Source organism: Lycium barbarum, chromosome 11 (assembly GCF_019175385.1).
Source record: "Lycium barbarum isolate Lr01 chromosome 11, ASM1917538v2, whole genome shotgun sequence".
Classification (NCBI taxonomy): Eukaryota; Viridiplantae; Streptophyta; class Magnoliopsida; order Solanales; family Solanaceae; genus Lycium; species Lycium barbarum.
Genome location: NC_083347.1, coordinates 112,302,785 through 112,329,538, shown reverse-complemented (window position 1 = coordinate 112,329,538; position 26,754 = coordinate 112,302,785). Strand labels below are relative to the sequence as shown.

The 26,754-nt window shown below is 36.3% G+C and overlaps 1 protein-coding gene and 1 non-coding gene across 3 annotated transcripts; both read left to right on the top strand.

Annotated features, from left to right (window-relative positions):
* The first annotated feature begins 11,484 nt into the window (after positions 1-11,484).
* On the top strand, positions 11,485-19,282 carry LOC132617043 (uncharacterized). Of its 2 annotated transcripts, XM_060331910.1 has the most exons (15): positions 11,485-11,896; positions 13,355-13,436; positions 13,705-14,199; positions 16,090-16,255; positions 16,442-16,594; positions 16,789-16,886; positions 17,068-17,159; positions 17,349-17,419; positions 17,514-17,649; positions 18,014-18,073; positions 18,157-18,236; positions 18,381-18,457; positions 18,615-18,685; positions 18,835-18,892; positions 18,980-19,282. In XM_060331910.1, the coding sequence occupies exons 1-15, from the start codon at positions 11,679-11,681 to the stop codon at positions 19,100-19,102; spliced, it is 1,980 nt and encodes a 659-aa protein (XP_060187893.1). In that variant the 5' UTR covers positions 11,485-11,678; the 3' UTR covers positions 19,103-19,282. The 2 variants fall into 2 exon arrangements, with proteins under 2 accessions (XP_060187893.1, XP_060187894.1); XM_060331911.1 differs by lacking the exon at positions 11,485-11,896 and having other exon boundaries at positions 13,713-14,199.
* Positions 19,283-25,866: 6,584 nt separating this feature from the next.
* Positions 25,867-25,939, top strand: TRNAK-CUU (transfer RNA lysine (anticodon CUU)). Its single transcript has one exon. It is a non-coding gene; the product is annotated as a tRNA-Lys (tRNA).
* Positions 25,940-26,754: the final 815 nt, after the last annotated feature.

Sequence of the window (26,754 nt, the reverse complement as noted above, 5' to 3'; positions counted from 1 at the left end):
CCGAAAAATAGGGCAAGAAGCGTCGTTCGGACTCTAAGAGACGAAACAAAGCCTGATTTCCTCGTTCGGAGGATCGGTGTAACCCCTTCCGTTGCTTCTATTCCGGAGGAGGATACCACCATTCCACCACTTTCTTCAGCCGGGGAAGGATCGTCAGCTCCGACATTGCACACAGGTGGGGAAGAAGTTCTTTACCCGACTCCTCTAAGGTCGATTGAATGTATTGATATTTTAGGTGATGCTTCATCCGAGGAGACCCCCTGCAAAGGACCAGAAGGTCCGGGCATGCACCAGCTACCGAAGCCGATCAGAGGGCTGAGCCGGTCCCCGAGACTGAGGCTCCAATGGATGCTGGTCCATTGCCTGGTGACGAAACTGCTGCAACCTCCGAGGTCCCTGCCTCTACCGAGGCTGCTGAGGCTGCTCCGAATTCTCCAACTCCAGTTTCTCGGACTCCAACTTCGAGGTTGGATAACTTTGATGATATGTTCTCGGATACTCTTCCTACTACCAGGGAAGCTGCCTGTTTCGGACATCTCCCTATCCCTCGAGTCACGAGGGCAGCTAGCTAGTCCACCGAAACTGGTGCAAAGGATAGCCTGGTGCGCATCTTCCCGCCCCCAAGTGTGGAACCTAAGAGGACAAGATCGGCCGTGATTACCGTCCCCGAGGACTGCAGTTTTTTATCGCATCCTGTGGGGGTTGCAAGCTACCTAAGGCCCCTCGTCTTGGACTCGGATAAGTGGAAGAAGACCGGAGTCCCGAGTCTCATTAACGAGGGCATACACACGGGTAATTGAGTAAGCTTATCAACCTATCCTTGCATAATTCAATGTGAATTTTAGCTTCTAGTTTATCCAAGTTTAACTTCTCATTTTTTTTACAGAGTGTGGTGCTCGTCAATGAAGCCTTCATCCGTGCTCAGCAAGAAGTTGACGACCTTAAGGGCCAGTTGGATGCCCAGGGTCGAGAAACGGAGAAGTTCCAGCGCCTTTTGCAAGTGAAGGAGGATGAATTGAACAGAGCTGTTGCCCTTTCCAACCTTCAACCCGAGCTTGAAGCAGCGAAGGCCGAAAACCTTCGGTTAAAGGACGAATTGGCCGGGATGGTCGAGAAGAACCTGGAAGCGGACAAGGTCGGCCTTAGCCAAAATAATGCTCGTTTTTCTTCGAGGCTTGGTGAACTCGAAACCATTATCACTCAAATCTGGGGGGAGCTTGATTCGGTCAAGACTGATGCCGTGAACATGGCCGAGAGGCATCAACTGCTTGAATCTGAGAGTGCTAAGTATAAGGAGAGGATGAGGGTATTCGAGCAAAAAGCCAAGGACAGGGCCCGGATATGCGACGAGCTGAAAACCGAACTCGAGGAGACAACCGAGGCTAATGACCTTCTCAAAGCTGAGCTCGAGTCGGCCACTCAAATCCAAAGAATCCTCGATGAAGAGAGAGATGAATTAGTGGCCAAGCTGGCCTAGGCTAAGGCCGATTTGGCAGAATCACTTAGGAGTGTGGAGGCTGCCGAGGCTCATACCACGATTGCGGTGGAGTATGAACGGTACAAGTCCCGGAGGGCCACCCTTGAGCAAGTCGAGCATGGTTTTGCGGATCTCTCGGCCCTAATACTCGAAGCTAAAAGGACCGAGGAAGAATCCAAGAGAGCCCTCGATACTGACTCCGAAGATTCCGAGCGGATAGTATCCGAGCATTCTGGATCCAGCCGCACCGGATAGATCAGGGCCTGCACTTAACCTTTATTTTGTCTTTGCCTTTTTAGCTTGATTTTTGTTTTTCAACTTCATAGGAATTTCAGGTGTATAAACCTTACATATATGGAATGTGCATTTTTCTTGTTGACTTTCTTTATTCTTTTGCTTGAATGCTTGTTATGACTTTTGCCCGAATTATCGGTCCGTTTTAAGGACAAGCATAGTCGGAGTCATTTTTTCGGACTGTTCCTGAATATTGGCTTTTCTCTTCGTCTGGTACGTTTTGTCCGGGAATTTGATCGAGTGGTTTGCCCGTGGGACTTATTTATGCTTTGTGAATTCAGACGTCTCCGAATCACGTTAGGCATTTTTAGGGCCGATATTTTTTTGGCCTTACCAATTTTTAATACAGCAGTCCCCATTTGGGGTGTTTACAAGATTTTGGCTCGGTTCTATGTGACCTTGTTGCCTTTGTCGAAGTGAGTCTAATGCTTGTTCACACCGGCAAGAAGCCGGTGTTTGTTCGGAAGGAGGAATGGTCATCGAATAAGGTTTCCTTAATTTCGACTATAATCCCCGGTATAGGGTATTCAGTTAAAAATGATGCCGAATTTCTGTAGTAATCACCCGGGTAGGCCGTTTTAACAAGAAGACACATCCGTAATGAATTTTTAATGATCTTAATATTGCAAGTATTTGCATGTACATGATATGAAGACTTCGTCCGTTTCCTTCTGTTTTTGCCGTAGCAAGTACTAAGTGGACACGATTCGTTCTGATCGTTTGGTCCTTACATCGAAACCTAATACAGAAGGTCCGCTTTAGGCGAAGATGGGAAATACAAAAATCTCAAGGATTTTTCCGGGGTAGCATCTATTAGCGTTCACTTGCTTTGTTGAGCTTTTCCGTTTTCGACTAACCGGGGTAAACCTCGATATGGGTATAGTAGTCCCCTAGTGCTTATCCGAGCTGCAAGATCGGGTAAGCACTATCAAGTCCCCACTCGTAGGGTGTGGCCCCGAGTTTCCGGGCATTTGTCCTCGTCTTTATCTAGTAACACGTTGTACTTGTTGCCTCATTAAAAACCTTGTCGGAAAACGCATTTTGGGACAAAACCTTACTAAGGAAAAGAGTGCAACACGTGTTTTCAGACCTAGTACCTAACTTTATCCGGTACTCGACTTCTTGAAAAAAAAGAAAAGGTTAATAAATAAGCACAAAGTGTTCAAATGAGCCACATTCCAGTTATTGCGCAACCGTTGCCCGTCCATGGATTCCAGCTGATACGATCCTTTGCCCGTTACCTCGGTTATCTTGTACGGCCCTTCCCAGTTTGGACCCAGTTTTCCATCGTTGGGATTCTTGGTGTTCAAGGTTACTTTTCGAAGCACCAAGTCCCCAACTTGGAAATGTCGAAAATTGGCCCTCCGGTTGTAGTACCTTTCCATTCTCTGCTTCTGGCTGTAATACGGACCAACGCGTTTTCGCGAAGTTCATCCGTGAGATCGAGTTTTACGGCCATGGCCTCCTCGTTTGACTCCTCGGTGGTGTACCTGATGTCACACCCCAACCTTGGGGGGTGTGGCCGGCACTCGGCACTCGAAGGGCCGAGCGAACCAACTGTGATATCTGAATTCTGTAACGTGAATCATAGGCCGACAAGGCCGCCGAATAACAATTGTAAGAAGTATATCATAACAACCTGCAAGCAGAAAAGGCCCAACAACACATATATGCATAATCAGGGCCGACAAGGCCACAACTAAGAAAGACAACTAGTCAAAAGGCCGGGAAGGCCAAACACAATACCTGTACACTGACTGATAGTCTGTAAGCCTCTAAGAGCACTAATACACATCAACTGGTCGGGACAGTGGCCCCGACGTACTTATAGCCATAGTCTGTATATATATATATATATATATATATATATATATATATATATATATATATATATATATATGCACGCATCCTATTTAATGACTCTGACCAGTAACTCCGGAGAATGGAGTGCGAACATCCCTGCTGAACTTAGGTATCCTACTGAGAAAGGTACACCAATCCGTCTCCCGTACCTGTGGGCATGATCACAGCGCACAAAATGCGTCAGTACGAAATATGTACCGAGTATGTAAGGCGGTAAGCGTAAACATAACATAAGCATAAGAGATACGGATAATCATGGAAAGAGATCTAGAGACAACCTGAAACTCTGAACGAGGCCACTGAGGGCGACCATAATCATAACATAAATGTAAATGCATGCCCGTAAAATCATTCCTCACTGTGGAGGCATATATCATATCATATAACAATAAAAAATCCCTCTGTGGGGTGAGCTCATCATCATAACATCATCTCTGCCCAACTGATCAGTGGCAATGCACAGCTACGTGCCTACCCGGCCGCCTACAACACGGCTCGGTAAAGAAAGAAACATGTCTAGGTGCACATATAAGGGCCTACCCGGCCGACTATCGCGCTACTCGGTAATGAAAATAAATACATATATATAGGTGCAATGAAAGACTGACCTCAGAAGAAATATCATGGAAAGAGTCGGGGTGACCTATCGTCGTTATCCTCCGACTATCATTATTGTCGCTACGTTTATCATTATTTGATCATTAGGCCAAAGAAGTAAAAGTACAAGGAAACATCTTGTTATGAATTATTCACGAAGCCAAAGTCTCTTATGAAATATGATCGACACAACTTTTATCGGAAAGAGTGTGCCAACGAGAGGTTCGTCACCTTGGAGCAATAGACAAGAAGATAAGGATTAACTTAATTAAAGGAAGTACAATCAACTCAACTTTGATGTGAAGAGTACCATAACTAATATCATTCTTCGTTCGATAAACAAGAGGGATACAAAATGTGAAAGGTACTTCAATACAAGCTATTCATGAGAAAAGGGTAAGCTTAACCATTTTGGGACATAATTGACGCAAGTTGAACGGAAAGTCTTTTACCGGGGATTTAAACAGCCTTCCCCTATGAATAAGAAAAATGGACTACCCTTCTTTCTTATGCCAAGGAAGGAAAGCACTGTAGAACTAGCGTAGCGGTTGGGGAGAAGCAATCAGACAAATCGATAGCCAAAAGAAGATGTGGACCATAATTTGGTACATGTCATAGATGAGTATGTATCAGCTCAATTATCATGGAACGCGATCGATCCAAGTTAGCGGAACAATTTTTTTTCAATGAAAGGTCATTTGAAATCTAGTCATGCCACAAAGAGAATAGAAAGCCCTACCTCGTCGATGGAGTTATATATGTTTCCCGAGTCTTCGAACGCCTTACGAACGATCTCCTACATAATACGGACTATTCAAGATCAAAACCAAGGTCATAGCTTATAGAAATCATCATTTAGATATTTAATCGAGCAACTCATGGGCATGAATTTATAGGCCCTTTTTGTAGCGAAATTTTCCCGTAAAACGCTACCAAATTCTAATTTTCTACTTCTCCTCTTCAATATGATCCCATCCATATCACCATAACTCCAAACAACGCAACAAAACCATATAAAACAGCCCAACAAATAAGCTAAGTTCATGAAAGTTTCATAAGAATATAGAAGAGCTTGTTCTATGGGGTTTTTCACTAATTTCTATGATCAATTACTTGTAAAAGTTCAAAGAGATCAAAAGGAAGTTAAAATATACCTTAGATCATGAAAATCACTTCAAACCCCAAGTTACTTCAAAGCAAGGTTTTCCTCCAAAAGGTGAAATAGTGAGGTATAGGATATGTGGATGAACTTTAATATATTTTGGGTTTATGAGATACAATTATGGATTTGCGTGTTATAACATGTGTACGTGAATATATACGCTAATGATTTAAATAAAGATATAGAAGTTTATGATTAAGCCAACTATATTGGAAGAATAAGCATAAAATGCCACTGATCCGGACCAAAGGAGAGAGAGCTTCAATATATAATTTCTATTACAATGTTCTTGATCTTGAAAAAGCTAACCCCTTAAAGAAGGGAAATGTCTCCTATTTATAGTTTTGCCTTATGAGCCTTGCATACAACATAAAACCCCCTTAGAATAAAGAAAACCCTAAAAGGGTTGGGCCGTACGGTCTGACACCCGTACGATTGGCAGTACAATGTGGCAGAACGGTCTTGACGCGTGGCAATTTTGTAACTGATCACCCGGACTAACGGCCACGATCAACTCGGCCATAGAGAAATTGGACAAACGGCCACGGTCAACTCGGCCATGGAGAAACCGGACTAATGGCCATAATCAACTCGGCCATGGAGAAACCGGACCAAACGATTTCCTCCGCTTTCTTCTGATCAACCACTTCTAGTGCAATACCTCCGGTCCGAAAGAAAGTCTTCATGCTCGTGCTTGTTTCTTTCTTCCCTCGATTCTCGGTCTCACCGGTCTAGCATAAATCCGATTTTTACCGTATACAAAATTTATCAAAAGCGAGCACTTGTGATTTCCAATATTTATCAAACTCCGATTGGTAAATTTTATCAGAAATGTGAAAACAAATATTTAATGGGAACTCACATTTGGAAGTACAAATTTCATAGTCTATGTTGTTTTTGGTCATATATTTTGGTCTATTTCTTTTATTTGGCGTAGTATTTTATGTTAACTTTCTGGAATTCTGACAAATTTCTGTGTGTTTCTGGTTAATTTTTTCCCCACCGTTCCAGTTAAATTTAACAATAAGAGTTTGGTGCATATTTGACTGAGACCAAAATTGCTCACTTTTAGCAAACTTAAAGGACAAAAACTGCTCAAATGATAAACCTACTTTGAAAAATAAGGGACCAACTTTATCATTTTCTCTAGTTAAAATATTTTCTATTATATATAAGTGTCATATGAGGACTAACACAACATTAAAAACTTGTACCATAAGCATTACAAATTATACACTTTAACACAACAATGAATACTTGTACCAAAAGTTATATAAATTGTACACCTTAATCAATTCCTTCTTTATCCTACGTGGCATATATCATAGTACTGAATATGTATTCTCTTCTCATGTATACACGTATGCACTTCAATTTTAATTCTCTGACACATTTATTTCCTCTGTGCACTTTTACTTGTTCACTTTTGGCTTTTCACGTACTAGCTGAATATTTATTCTCTTCTCATGTAAAGAGTTGTACCATAAGCATTACAAATTGTACACTTTAACACAACAATGAATACTTGTACCAAAAGTTACATAAATTGTACACCTTAATGAATTCCTTCTTTATCCCACGTGGACACATATCATAGTACTTGAATATGTATTCTCTTCTCATGTATACACGTATGCACTTCAATTTTAATTCTCCGACACATTTATTTCCTCTGTGCACTTTTTCTTGTTCACTTTTGACTTTTCACGTTCTAGCTGAATATTTAGAGCCTGTTTGGATGGGCTTAAAATAAGCAGCTTATAAGCTGGAAACAACTTATAAGCCAAAAAAAAAAAAAAAAATTGGGTAAGCTAACTTATTTTTTTTTTGGCTTATAAGTTGTTTTCAGCTTATAAGCTGCTTTAGATAAGCTAAGCCAAAAGGGCTCAATTATTTTTTTGAGGTTATTTTATGCACAAAACGACTTTAAGTTGGCCAGCCAAACACTCAAAAAAGCTAAAAACAACTTATAAGCCAATCCAAACGGGCTCTTATTCTCTTCTCATGTATAGACGTATGCAGTTTAATTTTAATTCTCCTATACAAATTTATTTCCTCTGTACACTTTTACTTGTTCACCTTTTACTTTTCACATTCTTTTTTCTATTATATATAAGCATGGTGGGAGGACGAACACAGCTCCTCCAGCTTGTACCATAAGCTTTACAAACTGTACACGCAATGAATGCTTGTACCATAAATTATATAACTTGTACATTTTATACAACTATTTTTATATCTCACGTGGACATATGTCATAGTACTTAATATTTATTCCCTTCTCATGTATAGACGTATGTACTTCAATTTTAATTTCCCGAGACATTTATTTCCTCCGTGCACTTTTACTTGTTCACTTTTGACTTTTTGTGTTCTTGCTGAATATTTATTCTCTTCTCGTGTATAGAAATATGCAGTTTAATTTTAATTCTCCTACACAAATTTATTACTTCCGTGCACTTTTACTTATTCACTTTTGACTTTTCACGTTCTTTAAGAATTAATAAATCCCACGTGAATATATGCCATAGTATTGAATATTTATTCTCTTCTCATGTATACACGTGAGCACTTCAATTTTAATTCTCCGACATATATTTATTTCCTCCGTGCACTTTTACTTGTTCACTTGTGACTTTTCACGTTCTTGCTAAATTTCTATTTTCAAGTAATGTATACATGTATGCAATTCAATTTTAATTATCCGACACATTTATTTTCTCCGTGCACTTTTACTTGTTCACTTTTGACTTTTCACGTTATTTAAGAATTAATAAATGAAGTACCCCTCCGTCCCATATTTCTTGACCACATTACTTGACTTTTCACGTTCGTTAAGAATTAATAAATGAAGTACTCTCTTCGTCCTATATTACTTGGCCACATTATTATACTTGATTTTTCACGTTCTTTAAGAATTAATAAAAATGAAGTACTCCCTTCATCCATATTACTTGGCCACATTACTAAAAATATATGTCTATTTTTCTATTATGTATTTTTCTTCTTTTCTATTTCGAATATATATATAAGTGTGAAGAGAGGACTAACACAACAATAGAAATTTGTACCACAAGCTATATAAATTATACATTTTAACCAATTGCCTTTTTATTCCACGTGGTCATATGTCATAGTACTGAATATTTATCTCTTCTCATGTATACACGTATTCACTTCAAATTTAATTCTCCAACACATTTGTTTTCTCTGTGCACTTATACTTGTTGACTTTTGACTTTTCAAGTTCTTTAAGAATTAATAAATGAAGTATCCCTCCACCCCATATTATTTGGCCACATTACTAAACTACTTTTTTATCTCACGTAGACATATGTCATAGTACTGAATATTTATTCTCTGCTCATGTATACAAGTATGCACTTTAATTTTAATTCTCCGACACATATTTATTTCCTCCGTGCACTTTTACTTGTTCATAAATGAGGTACTCAACATTACTAAATGTCCAAATTACTTGTTCATTTACAGAACCAAGATAAAATTAATTAAATCTTTCACAACTTATCATCTCCGTCCCATATTACTTGGCCACATTCAGGGGCGGATGCACGTTGAAGTGAGGGTGTTCACCCGAACACCCTCGGCAAAAAATTATAGTGTATATATAGGGTAAATTTTTTGTATTTATGTGCATATATTAACTTTTGAACACCCTCGGCAAAAAATTACAGTGTATATTTAGCTTCTTCTTTTTTCCGAACACCCTGGATGAAAATCCTGGATCCGGCACTGGCCACATTACTAAAAATATATGTCCAAATTACTTGTTCATTTACAAAACCAAGATAAAATTAATTAATCTTTCCCATCTTACCCTAAGTAATAAATGTTCTTGAAAATAGTCAATTTTGATTAGAATGTATTTATTGGAGAGAGATAGGGATGAGATAGTAAAATATATATTTTATTTCTGATTTCTTAAGGGGCGTGCAAAAGGAAAAGTGACAAGTAATATGGGACAGAGAGAGTATACATTTTATCATAATATTCATATTTATTGGTGTAAGTCTCAATAGCCTTCGAAAATAATTTGAAAATAAGTAATTAATGTGAAGGGTAAAATTAATAATAAGAACACACAAATATTCACTCATTAATTCCATGGAAATTAATGACCATCCCCTTCTGCATGATTCTCCCCACTCTTCTCGCGTTGCCTAGCTTGATGGTCCCCATGACAAATAAAGGAATACAAGAAAAAGGATGACATGTATACAAATATGTACGCTTATATATATGCGTAGTCGTTATCTTTATACATAATCAACATAATTGAAGTTTCGTACTATTTAATAATTACCATATTGGTTTCTTTCTCTTGATATGTTAACGTGGATAAGTAAAAGTAAACAGAGGAGTGACTTTGATCCCCATTTTCCTTCTTTGTCAATACTTTAAATGTGAAGAGAGGACGAACAATAGCAATGCAAATTTGTATCAAAAGTTATTTTAATTCTCCTACACATAACTTGTTCACTTTTGACTTTTCATGTTCTTTGAGAATTAATAAATGAAGTATATATTTTATTATATTATCCATATTTATTGGTGTATTGTCTCAGTAGCCTCAGAAAATGATTTGAAAATTAGTAATTAATGTGAAGGGTAAAATAAGAAGAAGATTTTTTTTTCTTGATATGTTAACGTCGACAAGTAAAAGTGAAAGGAGGGAGTGACTTTTATCCCCGTTTTCCTTTTTTGTCAATACTTTACTTATTTACTCTCCTTTGCAGTCTCTGATTATTGTTTCTTTACATTTATAAAATGTATTACTTTATATTTTCATTTCAAAATTATAATTTGGTGGTTTACGATATAACATATATCTTTCTAATTCTGATTTCTTTGTAACAATTTGTTTTATCTATAATTGTTAATATAAAAAATTATAATATATTTTAAATTAATTTAATAAAAATATTTTATTAGTTTTGCTTTTATAAAATCCAATATATACAACAATGGTTCTTATGTTCGGATCTGAACAGTTACTTAATTGAAATGGATATCAACCTGTCGGTATACATATAAGATATTAAAGAATTTAAAAGAAAAAATATTTAGAATCAAAATATTAATTTTCCCTCATATTCTTACTAATTTTTTTTTTTCACATCGATGAACAATTTTCATCGTCATGATAATGAGAAAAAAGTCCGATTCTTTCTATCTCAAAAACTTAATTCCATCAACTCCACTTTTTAATTATAACTAAAGCGATGGTACATAAATTACATTTTGTATATGTTGCTATATATAATAACAATTAGAATGTTTCTAAAAGTTAATCTCAAAATACAAACCTTAAAGATTGGCTAATTAAAGTGAATAGAAATTTTCAATCCGTGCATCGCACGGGCATGTATTACTAGTTATTATGCTAAATATAGTCAGTAACGTACGTCGTTTACAATTTCGTCGGTTCATCTAATTTCAACAAATATACAATTCCACCGCTTAAAAGTATGAACAGAGGCAAGATATAAAACAAACAAAATGGTGAAACTCAAAAAGCTGAAAAGTTAATCAGATTTTTGGTATTATCAAATTCTGATTTTTAAATTTAACGAAATTGTGATAAGAAATATTTAGGCAGAAATTTCTGTCGAAATTTCAGAAACCGCAACATAAAAATTACAGGCACAGAAAACAACAAAATTACACCTAAAATTGTTGCACAAGACTCTTGAAATATTTGATGGAAACCTAAAATGCTCAATTTTGACGAAAAATTAAAAGGATCGAAACTGCTCAAATAATACTCTCTCCGTCTCAATTTATGTGGCACTTTTTGCTTTTCGAGAGTCAATTTGACTAAACTTTGAAGTTAAATGAAATTGAATTAACTTAATATTTAAGATTAAAATTTATATATTTGAAAACTACATGAAAAGTACTATAATTTGTAACTTTTCTCATATACATCTTAAAATATTAATCAAAATTCATACAGTTTGAATCTCCAAAAATGAAAAGTGCCACATAAAATGAGACAAAGGCCATAGTTAAAGGACAATAATTTAAACCTGTCAAATACTATAGTCATTAACGTACGTCGTTCACTTTAAGACTCGGTCGGTTTAATCGAAAATTCAACAATATACAATTCGACCGCTTAAAATTGAACGAAATGGTGAAACTCAAAAAACTAAACAATTAATCAAATCAATAATCCTATCAAATTCATAACCAAAAAAAAAAAAAAAAAAAAAAAAAAACTCCACCATTGACATTAATCACTCGCAAATTTTGTTCACAATTATGTCTTCTTCGATGTTGACGCCAACACACAAATATGCAACCGGAGCATTATTTGGGCTGGCAATACATCAGGCCCAGATCCACCAGACATGTCCATTGGGCTTTCCGGGTGACCCGACTGAGGAACGTAGTAGCAGTTGTAGCAGTACTGATTCAGTTTCTGATGACCCGCAACTTTGGGTTAATGAATCATCTAACCTTCTAAGGCCCATTTTCAAGTTAATTCCTTCTACCTGCTTATTTTTTTCATTTCGCCATTTTGTTTGATTTCGATGGTTATTATTTACTGGACATGGACACTAAAATGATGAAAATTTTGGCATTCCGTTTCAAGTTTTTTGGACGGATTGTCCTTCAAACTCACTTGTCTTTTAATTTTTGGCCCTCTTACTTATTCAATGAGAATATCTGAACTTTTGCCTCGCTCGGCATAAGTTCCGTAGGAATTAAGTTATGCGGCATTAGTTTTGTACTCCCTCCGTTCCAAAAAGATCGTCTTATTTTCTTTATTAGTTTGTTTCAAAAAGATTGACACATTTATATATTTAGAAATAATTTAACTTTATGAGATGATTTATAGCCACACAAATATCTATGACTTATTTTGGACCACACATTTCAATAGTGTTTCTTTACTTCTTAAACTACATGTCAAGTCAAACTAAGATAATCTTTTTGGGACGGAGGAAGTATTATTTTTCAGATTATGTAGAGTGATAGAAAGTTTTTCCTTATGCGGCATTATTTTGTGTGGATGTTGTACTTGTGGTACATACGCCGAAGTTAAACGTAAAATATGTCGAGCAAAATGTAAATTACGCTGCGCCAATAATTAAAGACCATAAATTTGAGGGGCAAACATTAAAGACCATCCTGAAATAGGGACATTTGTGCGAATGACCCGTTGCGTTTTCTTTACTGTTACTGCAGAAGGTTTTGATATTATGTGACAGTTAATTTGACTTATGTATTGTGTTAGCAGTGGAAGAAATGTTGAAAAGTTAGATTGGTAGAGAAGATATCACATCAAAGTTTGGAATTTGAATAACATAATTATATGTATTGTACAATTCGACAGCTTAAAAGTACGAACGAGAGTTAAGATATAAGAAAAACAAAATGTTGAAACATCAACTTGAAAAACTGAAAAAGTAATTCCTTCTATTTCAGCTGTTACTTCAGAGGTTTTGATATTTTCAATGTTTATTTACCGGACAATACAATATGAAAATGTGGCATTCCCTTATATTTTTTCGTTCTTAGTTCCACAATGTCTGTCTATTTTTGCTGTTACGGGTTTTCGATATTATGTGATGGTTTTTTACTGCGCGAGAGTTGAGGTTTATTTGACTTATGCCTTTATGTTACTAGTGGAAGAAATGTCGAAAGGTTAGATTGATAGAGAAGATATCACATTCAAAGTTTAAAACTTGAATAGCATAATGACATTTATTTGCTGAATGGTGTCAAACTTTTTGGGACGTTTTGAAATGGCAAAAACATTATATAATTCGTGGTGGAAGGAGTATTTACTACTGACTAACTAAAGGAAAGCACAAGGTTAATGACTTACCACACTTTGAACATGACGCAATTGCTAATGCTAGTGCGTGATGTCGTAATATCCTATTTGTAGATTATTAATTTGGGTCTCAAATTGAATTTGTTGTGAATAGATTTCTAGAGATTGATGAAAAGGCGTGGTCTGGACTAGAGGAAACTGCTGCCTCTACACCACCAAAGCATCATATTGGAGCGGTTAGTTCTTGTCTCTTAAAGTTGTAGAATAGTACAGTGGTTATATCTTTGTCCATGACTAGTTCCTGAGTTTATTAGAAAATGGCATTAAATTAAGGTCTACTGTACTTTGGAAAGAGTAATCTGTTGCCACTGCTGCTAAATGCTTCTATTGAAATGGAAAAGGTTCCCATTTGCTCGTTAATATCATCAGTCAATATCTTATGCAGTATGAGTAATTATCTTTGTCATTACTTGCCTGACGGCATGGTTACTGATATTACATCAGTTTCTAAGGTTACTTTCTGAAGAAAGTGATGGCGATTCTTCAGAAGCACCAGAAATGGAACTTGCTTTGGCAAATGGCGTGGATGCTATGGCATCAAGCATGGAGAAAACTTCTGAAAATGAGTCGAAGGATGAGAAGAGGCGTGAATATAAGCAAGAATGTCAGGAGAAGCTATCAATTGCTGATGTGAAGTCCAAGTCCGATACAGAAAATACAAATGTTGAAAGTTCCCAAGAGAAAAGCCAGAAATCGTCTAGCATTGCGGGGGCTCATTTGAAGTCTGTTAGTCGATCTGATGAAAAACCTGTGGAAGAGGTATCAATGCTTGAGTACACTAGGAAGGTAACCATTCTCTATGAGCTTCTTTCAGCTTGTCTCGCACAAACACCTGAAGACGGTAAGAAATCTACTCGAAGAAGGAAGGGTTATGATGCTCGACATCGTGTGGCTTTACGTTTGCTAGCGACATGGCTTAATGTCAGATGGATTAAAGTGGTATGGTCATTTAAATGATGCATAAATTTTCATTATGTGCTTGGTTGCTTTCTCTTCTATCTCTTTTAAAGTGACTTATCCTACTAGGATTTATGAACATATAAGATTTATAGTAGAAAGAATCCTTATATACCTTTTGTATATCAGTCTGCAATCATAAGTTATTTGAATGCCCGCTCTCCGTAGGAAAAAATGCAGAGAGCATTCCACTACAACAACAACGATAACAACAAAAAACCAGTGTCAGAGAGCATTCCACTAGCTTCCCAAAAGTGGAGATGTCTAAGCTGTAATATAAGCTTGAGAGATATATCTTGCTTTTAGCTTGTTTGGTGTTGTGAATGGATAAGATTTTATTCTACTCATTTCCCGCTCAAAAAGACTGATTTTAGGATTTGATCCAAGATTTTCTGCCAGCATTTTATCAGCTAGGTGGAAGAAAAATCTTAGAATAAGTAGATGTACCTTGAAAATGGCTAACCATAAGTCTAAGCTCTAATTTCCATATCATTATGTATTCGTTTGGTTAGTACACAAATTATAATTGGATAATGATACAAGAATTGTAATGCGTGTATAATAATCATGGAAACATTTGAATATGTTATTGAATGTTTCTTTCATCATATTAAATTCTAGATACATGGTAATTGGATAAAGATTTTTGTCCAATAATAGCATTGACCCATATTGCATTACTTTCCTATTTAGCGTCTTGTTTGTTATCATATTTGATTTAAAATGATTAGTGTACTATAAATTGAAAATCATCATGCAATTGTACTCGTTAATATTTTATTTATAATAAAGAACAATTTTAAGAGGAAGGTTAAAATGTGATGCTACATTATGAGATAAGGGAATGAATAAATCTTGCATTCCTTTTCTAAACAAACAAATTATTTTATTCACTTTCTTATACTATTAAAATCAATATTATAAGAGATAAACAAGTGAGAGATGGATAACAGAACAAGTTATCATGATTCAGAGAGTGTTTTTGTACTTTTGTGTGCTCTAATACTTGTATTAGCAATGATGTTTAAGTCGGTAAAACTATACAATGATTACCACATAACTAAAGTGTATATTATCAATCCAGAATTCAGATATGGTAACCGACACCTGACTATTAATATGGAATTTGTTTACCAGAACTATTATCAATACTGCAGGTAATTGAGCGACTCCTACATTTTTCATTTGGTCTGGAATAATACTTTTGATAATTTGCATGTTGTTATTTCATTATGCCATAGAATTCTTGAAGATCTTTAAATACCCTGATATGGCTATAACAATTATTCCAAAATGGTGATGGGGTCATTGTAGCTGGCTACTACAGACATAACCTTTTTATGTAAGCGATAAGAGTCCATCTCTCGCCATGGCACAACAGCAGTCTGCATATTAGGGAGTTGACACGCTTTTAGCAGGCTACGATCATAGAATTCTTTATGAAGGCAATTTTTTATGAAGTGCGTTTTTGAAATTCTTAAAGTACAAGTTAATTTAAATAAACATTTGTATATCCCACATTTGTAAGTTAACCCAGCTATAACTCTATAGAGGAAATATGTGCATGGCTGGTTATTTGTTTTTTGCTTTCCTTTCATATTAGGAAGATAATCTGGATCTCTTTTATTCTTTTGGTTCTGTATATTGATGTCAACAATTCACTTGAAGAGAATATAGATGCATAAGTGTAAACATACTTATTCAGATTTTGACAAGCAGTTCTTATTCATTATAATTAGGATAATAACATCTATTTCATATGGAGAGAACATGTTGAAATGGTGCAGAATTTATGTCTTCCCAAGTTGCTATTTACTTGAGACATGAACTTCCTTAAATCTAACAGATTTTGAAAGAATTTATGTGCTGCAGGAAGCCATTGAGACCATGGTTGCTTGTTCAGCAATGGCTATTCTTAAAGAGGAAGAATCGAAGGAGGAAAACCAATCCTCTGATAGTTCATGGGCTAAGTGGAAACGAGGAGGTATTATAGGTGCAGCTGCATTGACTGGTGGAACTTTAATGGCAATTACTGGCGGTACGACATGTCAGTTTTTCTTAACTTTTAGCAGGGCTGACATAACCTAACAAGCCTCCAAGGGAACAGATTTCTCTGACCATTTCATTTTTATTTTATTCTTAAAGAGCTTTTACTATGTTCGATGAACACCATATTTGCAAACAACATCGTATGACTTTCTAACTTTGTTTTATTATCAATCAGGTTTGGCTGCTCCAGCAATAGCTGCAGGCTTTGGTGCTTTAGCGCCTACCTTGGGTACTCTTATTCCTGTTATCGGAGCAAGTGGATTCGCTGCTGTTGCTACTGCTGCAGGAAGTGTGGCAGGATCTGTTGCAGTTGCGGCATCATTTGGAGGTAAACACATGTTTTATAGGATTGGGTGCGTGTGTAATGTTTTAAAATTCTTTGGTCGAATCCTTTTTATGGCCTGATAATGGAGACAGATAATGCGAGGCAACTCATAAAGTTAACATTGGGTTTGGACTGTGAACATCTTTAAGTGATTCTTCGGCTATTTGATGTTGTTACTGATACTTTTGGTTACCCAGCTGCTGGAGCAGGACTTACAGGAACTAAAATGGCCAGGAGAACTGGAGATGTTGATGAATTTGAGTTCAAGGCTATAGGAGAAAACCACAACCAGGGGGTAAATCATTAGCTCTCCCTTTTTTATACTTGATATCGTCTTCTTAGCATGTATAAGCTTGCAGTCTGCCTGCTTGTTTCTATTCCTTCTTCTTTATTCTCATAGTTTCCATGAGTTATAGTTCTACATGTGGACCATTAGTTCCCCTTGGTATTTGTTCTCACTTTGCATATCATCTCAGCGGCTAGCAGTTCAGATCTTGATCTCGGGACTTGTTTTTGAGGAGGAAGACTTCATAAGACCTTGGGAAGGACAACATGATAATTCTGAAAGGTAAAACATCATCCTTCTTTTTCTTAGTTTATTTTCGTTTCGGTGAGATACTACCAAGCTAGCAATGAGCTTTATTTAGCATTTCCTACTTGTCTTTACAAGAAAAACCCAACATGTTCCCCTATCTTTAGTACAAGGATTAAAATGCGAAAAGAATAAACTAATCCTTACATTTCACAATCTTCTCAGGTATATATTGCAGTGGGAATCTATGCATATTATTGCTGTAAGCACTGCAATTCAGGATTGGTTGACTTCAAGTAAATAATTTTGTACTTTGCTTTTAGCTGATGTAACACATTGACCAGCTACTATATGTGTATGATGTTGACAACATGATTTCCTAAATTCCAGGAATTGCAATGGAGTTGATGAAACAAGGTGCTATGATGACTGTACTACACGGTCTTTTAACAGCATTGGCTTGGCCGGCAGCTTTACTTACTATTACTGATTTTATCGACAGCACATGGTCAATTGCTCTGGACAGGTTTTTGTTTGTCTGCTTATCTTTTCTTTTATCCGTTCTTTTCTGGTGTGGGATGTGGATCTGGGAGGAGGAGGTTGTGGAGATATTTTCCTTTCCCTTTAATTAATTATGAGGATGGGAAAATCAAAAGGAAGAACCCAAATTGTTTACCCGTATTGGCATTTTAAGTTTTGTATCCCTAGCATCTCTAGTCTCTGATTGTTCCTGCCTTTCCCTTTTCCAATGGTGCTGATTATATGCTCCAGCCTCCTATTGCTTGAATCATCGAGCATTTTTACTGTACCATTTTGTGTCGAAGCAGAGCATCATATTTCTTTGCTTGGAAAAACAAACTCTGATGATGGTTGTTGATGTGTATTTTCAGATCTGATAAAGCAGGAATACTCCTGGCAGAAGTGTTGAAAAAAGGATTACAAGGACACAGGTATACAAGCTAAATGTATTTGGAGAAACTGCCATTTGATTTTCCTGAAAGTCTGGGCTCACATGTGTCCATGAATGTTTCAGGCCCGTGACACTTGTAGGGTTCTCACTCGGGGCAAGAGTTATTTTTAAATGTTTACAGGTTCTGGCTGAGAGTGAAAATTGTAAGCGTTCTTTTTAATTTGTTTTACTTTTTAGATTGATCATTTGTTTCATGTGCACCACAACTAAGTTGTTTTGAGGCGTAGTTGATTGATTGACTGATTGATTTGCTTCCCAAGATCCTAAATTACCTAAATTTTTGGCAGCTGGACTTGTGGAAAGGGTTGTTCTTCTTGGGGCACCCATTGCAATTAAAGATATGAACTGGGAAGCAGCTAGAAAGGTTTTCAGTGTCCGGCTTTTCTTAATTTTAACTACTTTTAAATAATAAATCTTTTGGTCTACATCCATTCCCCTCCCTTTTTTCTTCAGAATTTTGTTTTATTAGTATAGGGCTTCGACCTTGTTGCTGTTTGAAGCTCTCTGTTCTTGCTTTGCAGATGGTAGCTGGTAGATTTGTGAATGCGTATTCTACAAATGATTGGATGCTTGGAGTTGCCTTTCGTGCTAGGTATGCATTATCCGCAAGCATAGTACTGATGTTGAAAATGTTAACTACTGCTGCTGCAATATATTTGACGGTTTCAAGGATTCCCCTCACGTTTGATTTGCCGATTTCTGCTTCCCTTTCTTGTGACTTCTGTAATTTCTTCTGAACAGTCTCCTTACTCAAGGATTAGCTGGAATTCAACCTGTTGAGATTCCTGGTGTTGAGAATGTAAGTTCTATGTTCCCATTTTTTGTTTTATATTAGTGTAGTTGTCTCCATTTAGTTGAAGTTTAATATCTTTACTCCATTTTACAGGTTGATGTGACTGAATTCATCGAGGGCCATTCGACGTATCTATGGGCTACCCAAGAGATTTTAGAACTACTTGAGCTAGATACTTACTATCCTGTTTTTGGTCATCGTGCTGTTAAAACATAGATTTACTGTTATCTTATTTTAGTAATATGGCCACTTTTACTGTGAGTGCATTGGTAGGCATTTTGTTGTTTGTGACCACATATTCACCAACTGTAAAGCTTCAGTATGTGAGTTAAGATTCTGTAACTCGAATATGTAAGTAAGTTTTGATGAAAAGCAGGTCAGCTAAATTCTCTCTTATGTCTTTCCTAAAAAATTGTTAGTCATTTTGAATTTGTGATCACATTAATTTGGGGATGATTGCTAATCTTTCTTGAATAAGTTTGAGAATTATGTATTAGACGGGGAGGTTCAAATTCGAGTGGAGATAGAGAACATTAGGTTATTTTTTTTTATCTGTCTAAACCTTGGTGGACTGCCCAGTACCTGTAATGGTGTATCGTGGCAGGCACCCGGTGGAATAGTCGAGGTGCACATGAACTTGTAAGGACACCACCAATATTAAAAAAAATTATGTATTATACAAGTTTTTCTTAAATAGCCATTGCCAGTTTGGTAATATGTAACCATTGATGTTACCGAACTGGCAGTAACCAAGTAGGACAAGTACTGAAACAACTAACTACTTCAGTTATTAGCTGATCCTACAGTTCCGAACTGTTACAGTAGTGTATTTAAAAAGTAGAAGAACAATTGTGATCCCTCAATAGTTGATAGCATATTTCAATTCTAATCTTCACGATATTCAACTAAATAAATCTACCGACAACAAACAGAATTATGTACTTTTGGCTTCTCTATTACTAAAAAATTTATTAACATAACTTCTATGTATTAAAAGTAGATGGTAATAGTTGAGATAAGAAAATGAAACAGTTGATAATCAAGGTATGTTTTAGTAGGTAGTAGAGCATTGTCTCGCTTGTCCGTCTGCTATAGTATTACCCCCGTAGTTTCTTGTCTTTCGATTTCCGTTACTATCTGTTGGTTCTTATAAATCTAATTGGCAAAATCCTCTATGCCTTGGCCTTAGCCGTTCCCTTCCTCAAGGTATCCCGTCTTACCTTGTTCTTTCTCTAAAAAATAATTTCATTTTTTGATGTTTGTTTAGTAGTTTATTTGTGTTTGCTCGAAAATTTGATCTTTGTAGTCATTTTATGAAAAATGTGCTGCTTAGATATGAGTATTCTCTACTCCCATCAACTCAATTTAAGTGTCTTACTTTCCTTTTTTGTATGTCCCAAAAGGGTACCTCTTACTATATTTAGTAAGTTTTCCAATTCATACATTCTACATATTAAGTTTAAGACCACAAGATTTAAAAGACTGCACACATCTTTAATTTATGACCATAAGATTCAAAAATCTCTCTTTATTTCTTAAAATTTGTGTCTAATCAAACTCAGACACTTAACTTGGGACGGTGGGAGTAACTTATATTTTCTCACTGTGGCAATAGTCTCAACTGGTGCACACACATATTGGACTTATATTTTCTCACTGTGGCAATGGATCAAATTTCGTTGTTTGATCATGCATTTTGCTGCTAATCGTATGTGCTTCGAGTTGATTTCTCTAGGCTATTTCTTTGCTAAAGATTAGGATTTCCTAAAGATTAAAGCTTATTCATGAAGAAAGTCAGATTTCTGGTGAGAATTTCTTAAATATCCGTTTGGCAATCAATGTTTGTTTTACAATTTTTTCTATTTGATGACAAGGAACCCGCAGCCACTACCCTTTGGGTACGCACAGGATAAACCCTGCTCTTGTGTAATAGCCCGCAAACCACACAAGTGAGATAACCCGTACTAGGTAAGCCATGTGCGACGAGCTCGACCCAGAAGTCAAATCCTCTGCTGTCGTAGGCAGGGGATTTCGAACCTGAGACCTCCATTATGGAAACCCCATGCTCAGCCAACAGAGCCACCCTTACATTATTTCAACTTGAACTTGAAATAGAGATTTTGAAGTTGAAAACTCGTTTGAGAAGTATTTTAAGTGAAATAATGGTTTTCACTCACAAAAGTTTTAACTCTTTTCCCTAAAGAAATTTATGTCCAAACACAAGTGACTTCCTAATGCTCTTATTATTATTATTATTATTATTTTTTTTTTTAAATTAAGGAATACCAAATAGTCTTTCAACTTCTACTTGAAACACTGTTCTTTTTTTCAACTTCAACCAAATATTGTCCAAACACCTTATAGTCAGATTATGAGTATCAACTTACCTATTGGATCTTGCATGCCCTCTTTATCTCGTTCGAAATGCTGTTACTTTTGCGGTATTTGGAGAAGAGAAACTCTTAACATTGTTGTAACCCTTTGAAATAAGTATGTATTGTTTATGGGTAACCCTTTGAAAAAAATATGTATTGCAACACACAAGGGTACCGCCTAGCGGTTAATGAAGTGGGTGAAAATATTGGAGACCACGGTTCAAAATCTAGTAGAGACAAAAATACTAGATGATTTCCTTTCATTTGCCTAAGCTTTGGTGGCTAGAGTTAACCAGTACCTGTGCTGGCGGGAGATAACACGCACTCGATGGAATAATTGAGGTGTGTGCAACCTGGTCTGACACAATTATTGTAAAGAAAAAGTACATATTTTAGTAAAACATTAAAATATAACATGTTGACTTTACATTCTCAATAGTTGAGAACATCTCCCTCATTTGCTTTATCTCTTCATGCAGTTACATATTTTTTATTTTTGCTGCGTATTATTTGTCACACTTTGAAACTACTTACTTAATTACCTACTTTCTGAGACTCTTTTTTTTTGTTTGATAACAAGTACCTCAATATATTGTTGGGGAATCTGAGATGGAAGCTTCTAAAGAGGATAGGAGCCTTACAGATTTTAGATATGCTTGTGTTGGTTATTCCATTTACCAGGATCCTATGTTACTCGGACTCTCCTAAAATGTCGTCAGGTGCTTGTCGGATCCTTCAAAAGTAGTGTATTTTTGGAGGATCCGAAACGGGTACGGCAACACTTTTGAAGAGTCCGAGTAACTTAGCCAGGATCAGAAAGCTTGCTCAGCTGATGGGCAAGAGGTTCAAGCAGAATTGCCAGTCTGTGTTGGCCTTGAGGTTAGCATTTGCATTCTTATCTCTTCTATTCCTCTGTAGCTTGATCTGTGTTTTCATATTTTGAGGATAAATTTTTTATATTGATAAAACGACTGATATTTTGATTTTAAATAGTGCATGCTGAGGGTGAGTAGCTTTATCTAGAAAAGAAGCAAATTGTGCTAAGGCTTCTCATTCTGCCGAGCAATTTGTTCCAATTTGAGTTGTAATGCTTTGATATCTCATGTGAAGTAGCTATACATTCAATGTGACTGACTTGTCAGTTGTACTGATCACATATAGTAATGTGAAATTAATTTGTTTCTGTAAGAAAAGAGTATATCTGAGAAGATATATGAATCAATTACCCAATGTTTTCTGCATCCTAATTGCTTGTTGTTTCGCAACTTTTTTGCTCAACTAACATAGGTGTGCACTGTCACAGGTTTTGGTGGATATAAGGGTCACCTCATCTGAGGCAGCTCCGGCTCATGCTCGTAAAAGAGAAGGTGACTTTCTTTGATTTAATTTTACAATTCAATGCCAAAAGAGGCCTTCACTGGAACACAATTGTTTTAGGGCTTTGATGTTCAGGTGGACGTTTAAACAATTTTTCACAGTTAATGTTGTTTCTTGATTAAAATTTTCCTATCTTAATTTTGGTAACAAATTTGCATGACTGGGAACATGTTTAGTGAAAGTTTATTCTTGTTTAACTGCTGCATTTCCTATTAAATCTTGCTTTTTTGATGCGTTAGGAAAATCATTTAGTGTTTTTGTCTGTATCTTCCTGAGAAATATTCTTTATCAAAAGTGTAAAATTAAAAAGAATTCATTATCAGAAAATCTTCAATTAAAATTAGGATTGTACTTTTCTGTTTGCATCTAAGATGTTTTTTGCCTCTATTTGGTCACTTGCAAGTCCACCTCTATTTTTGGCTAGGAGTTCATGTTGGAAGAAACAGTTCACATCCCACAAGCAGGTCTTGATTTACCATGTTTTGTACCAAGAACTGAGTGGATTGTTTCATGGTTTTCACATTAACCCTTTTTCATTGAGAGCAGAAACAAATATGCCCTTTGTGGAACTACTTTTTTCTGTGAAGAGATGTCCAGGCACAATTTGGGCCGCTAGTCTTACTTCTCAAAATTACTAACACTTTCCGAGCTTTTTGAACACTGCCAACCTATCTGCTTCTTATATTTCCTTACTGGAATCAATAATTGCAATGAGTGGATCTGTCAACATGTAATTAGAATTTGTCTGCTTAATTTATTGTTTTGAGTTTCTTAAACATCTGAAACCATCATGTATTACTGATCAATCTAATGACTTGGAGCATTATGTATGAGTTATGTGCTGTTGGTATTGTGTAATTGCACCCAAGTGTGTGGTCTAGTGGTCAATGAAGTGGGTTAAGAACCATGAGGTCTCGGGTTTAAATCCCAGTAGAGACCAAAATACTAGGTGATTTCTTTCTATCTATCGTAGCCTTGGCGGACAGAGTTACCTGGTACTTGTTGCTGGTGGGAGGTGGTAGGTATCCAGTGGAATGAGGCAAGGTGCGCTAACTGTCCCAGACACCACGGTTATCCCCAAAAAAAGGGAAAAAGGTATTGTGTCATTTACCATGAGTTGCCTGGAGAGTGCACTGAAAAGTCAGTCAAATTTTCAGTTACAATTCTGTTCTATTATTGGCCTTTCCTATGTAACTATCCTTCTTCTAATATGTGGGATTGTTGATATACAGTAATTGACTATAATAACAAATCTTCAGAACTTTGCATGCTTGGTGATTGCAGCTTAGAAGGGTAAACAGAAGTAAGTTACAATATGTGCCCCCTCAAAAAAATAAAATAAAATAAAAATTAGAAAATAAGAGAGACCCTTTATACTTGTTCCCCTAACTTTAGTTTCAACTAGAATCTCAGATTTGAGTCATGTTACATGATTCCATTCACTACTCAGGCTTACGCCCTTGGATCCTGGGCTTTAAGGGACTTAATGGGACAACGACAAAAGATTCATGATACGTTGTGTTTCTAGCCTCCTCTCAGGTAAAAGATGTAGTGTTCAGTGCTAACTAAAGTATCAGGAATTGTGTTCATGGCCCCTTCTAGACCTACTTAGGACTATCTTAAATGTTGGTGAATATATGACCTTCAATTTGTTAAATTACAACTTTTAAGAAAATGCATAGGATATTAGGTTTCTTTTTCCTTTGTTTGGTTTCAATTATGTCACCTCTTGGTTTTTTACTTCTCTCTCTTCCTCTAACTCACAGGCGTGCGCGCACACACACACATGTAAAAGGGCTCATACACATATTTAAGTGCTAATTGTCCCCTTTTAAATGCATGTTGATGTTATTAGCATTGTGCAGAAAGAGTTTCGTAACATCACATTTAGTTGTTCATTGTTTAATATGCTATTCAACTCAGAGCTCTTACTGATATGGTTTTGTCTAATTTATGATTTTGTTCTTTAGAAGGTCATGGAGTTCCACTGCAACCAACTCACTCAGCTGGCAATGAGTTTCTGCCCAGGCAAGCATGCTTTCTTGATATGTCGTCTGCTGTAAGTGAAGTGTCTTTTGTGTTGTTTGATAATGACACTCATGTTTGTTTCCTTGAAACTACAGGTTCACCAGGAACGCAAATTTGGTTGCAATGGGGGTTGCCAAGAACTTGCAGAAAGTGGGAAACCTAATAAAAGAAGGCGTTGATGACATTTTCTATCAACGACCAAAATAGGACTCTGATGTGAAGTTATAAACAGATAAAGATCACATGGTTGAAACTTGAAAGTAGCTCCACCAAATAATATATGGAGTAGTTTCTTTTGCTTCCCTCGTCTTGGCATCTGAAATGCGCGATCTAGCTGGAAAGGGATAATTAGTAATGTACCATTGAAATCTGTATTGATATTCATACTGTCAATTAAAATTTATAGCTTCAGAGGCATATGATGCCAAGTTGACCTGTATATTGTATAATATAATTAACACTTATCGACAGTTGCTTTCGTAATATTCTGTACAGCGACCCCGTTGTCTTGTTTGTTACTGGTAAGGCATTCACTTAGGTCAGCGACCCCGTTGTCTTGTTTGTTATTGGTAAGGCATTCACTTAGGTCAGTCATGATTCTGCTTAATGATTATTCGTTTTGCTTGAACCATTGTTTACAACTGTGATATTGTTCCCGTGGGTGTTCTGGATTTATACTTTTTGTTTTTTTTTGCTTTTTGAAATGGTCCATTTGTTGTCCATCCCTATATGCCTGAGAAACAAAGATACAGCGGTTCCAGTATAAAACAAGCTACAAATGATGAAGTTTAGGCTTCTATACCCCGTGTTATCAGTGAAGGGGATTGTCATAATTAGGCAAAATGTTCCTCGCAGATAGCTTGTCTTCACATTTGGTACTTGGGATAGATAAGGAAATCAAAGAATGAGTAGATGGCCAGTCTAGTAATAAGAGCGCAATACTGGATGTCTGAATTAAACAGAACTTACGCCTTTGAATCTGATAAAAATCTGTTATTGCAGTAGAGAAGGGTGGATTAGTGCGATAACTTATTATAATAAGTTATCATTCTATTTTTCAGGTTACCATATTAGATTTGGCATGAAAGTTTACCTATCATGGAATGTCAATTTCCATTCCATGTGATGGTGAAAAAGTAGTATTGAATTAATGGTCACCGCTTTGATTAATATGTAATAAGAAGAAACCATAGAGCACAAGCCCGTCTAGCTCAGTTGGTAGAGCGCAAGGCTCTTAACCTTGTGGTCGTGGGTTCGAGCCCCACGGTGGGCGTTTTAGATCTTTGTTTTTTTCCACATTTCATAAATCATAACTGATATTCCATTTTTTTTATTTTCCCAGAAGGATAGATGGAGAGTCTGCATTTTTTTGATTTTGCACTTCATTTATTTATTTTGAGTTTTCCTTTGAAATAAGCACTATTCCTTTGTATGCACAAATATCTTTTGTTGTTTTATATGAAGTACTTAACAGGATGCCAAGTTAATCACACGGTGGGCGTTTTAGATCTTTTTTTTTTCCACATTTCATAAATCATAACTGATATTCCATTTTTTTTATTTTCCCAGAAGGATAGATGGAGAGTCTGCATTTTTTTGATTTTGCACTTCATTTATTTATTTTGAGTTTTCCTTTGAAATAAGCACTATTCCTTTGTATGCACAAATATCTTTTGTTGTTTTATATGAAGTACTTAACAGGATGCCAAGTTAATCACAATGAACAAAATGCAAGGTAAACTACCAAACTATTTCAATGAGAAAACAAGACTTTATTTTGATTTAAATATTTTTTTTTCAAAGAGAAAAAAAAAGGAAAAAGAAAAAGAGATCAAGAGCGATGTACAACCCAAATCTTGAAAAAGAACCCCCCCCCCCCCCCCCCCCCTCTCTGTCAACTCCTTCAAGAAATTAATTACCTACCTAATATACGTATGACCATACTTTTATTTGTACTCCCACCCCATTTATTTTTACTTGTCACTTTAGCATATCAAGAGAAGGCGTACGCAATGATGTGAATACAATTGGTACAAACCGTGATCTCTCTACAGTTGGTCCCCAATTCCCACTTTTACTTGTTCATTT

Excerpts from the sequence above, each read along its gene's own strand:
- LOC132617043 (XM_060331910.1), top strand. The coding sequence starts at position 11,679 with ATGTCTTCTTCGATGTTGACGCCAACACACAAATATGCAACCGGAGCA. Across the intron at positions 17,650-18,013 it reads TGGTCAATTGCTCTGGACAG|ATCTGATAAAGCAGGAATAC; the intron begins GTTTTTGTTTGT and ends GTGTATTTTCAG. Across the intron at positions 18,686-18,834 it reads GGAGTTGCCTTTCGTGCTAG|TCTCCTTACTCAAGGATTAG; the intron begins GTATGCATTATC and ends TCTTCTGAACAG.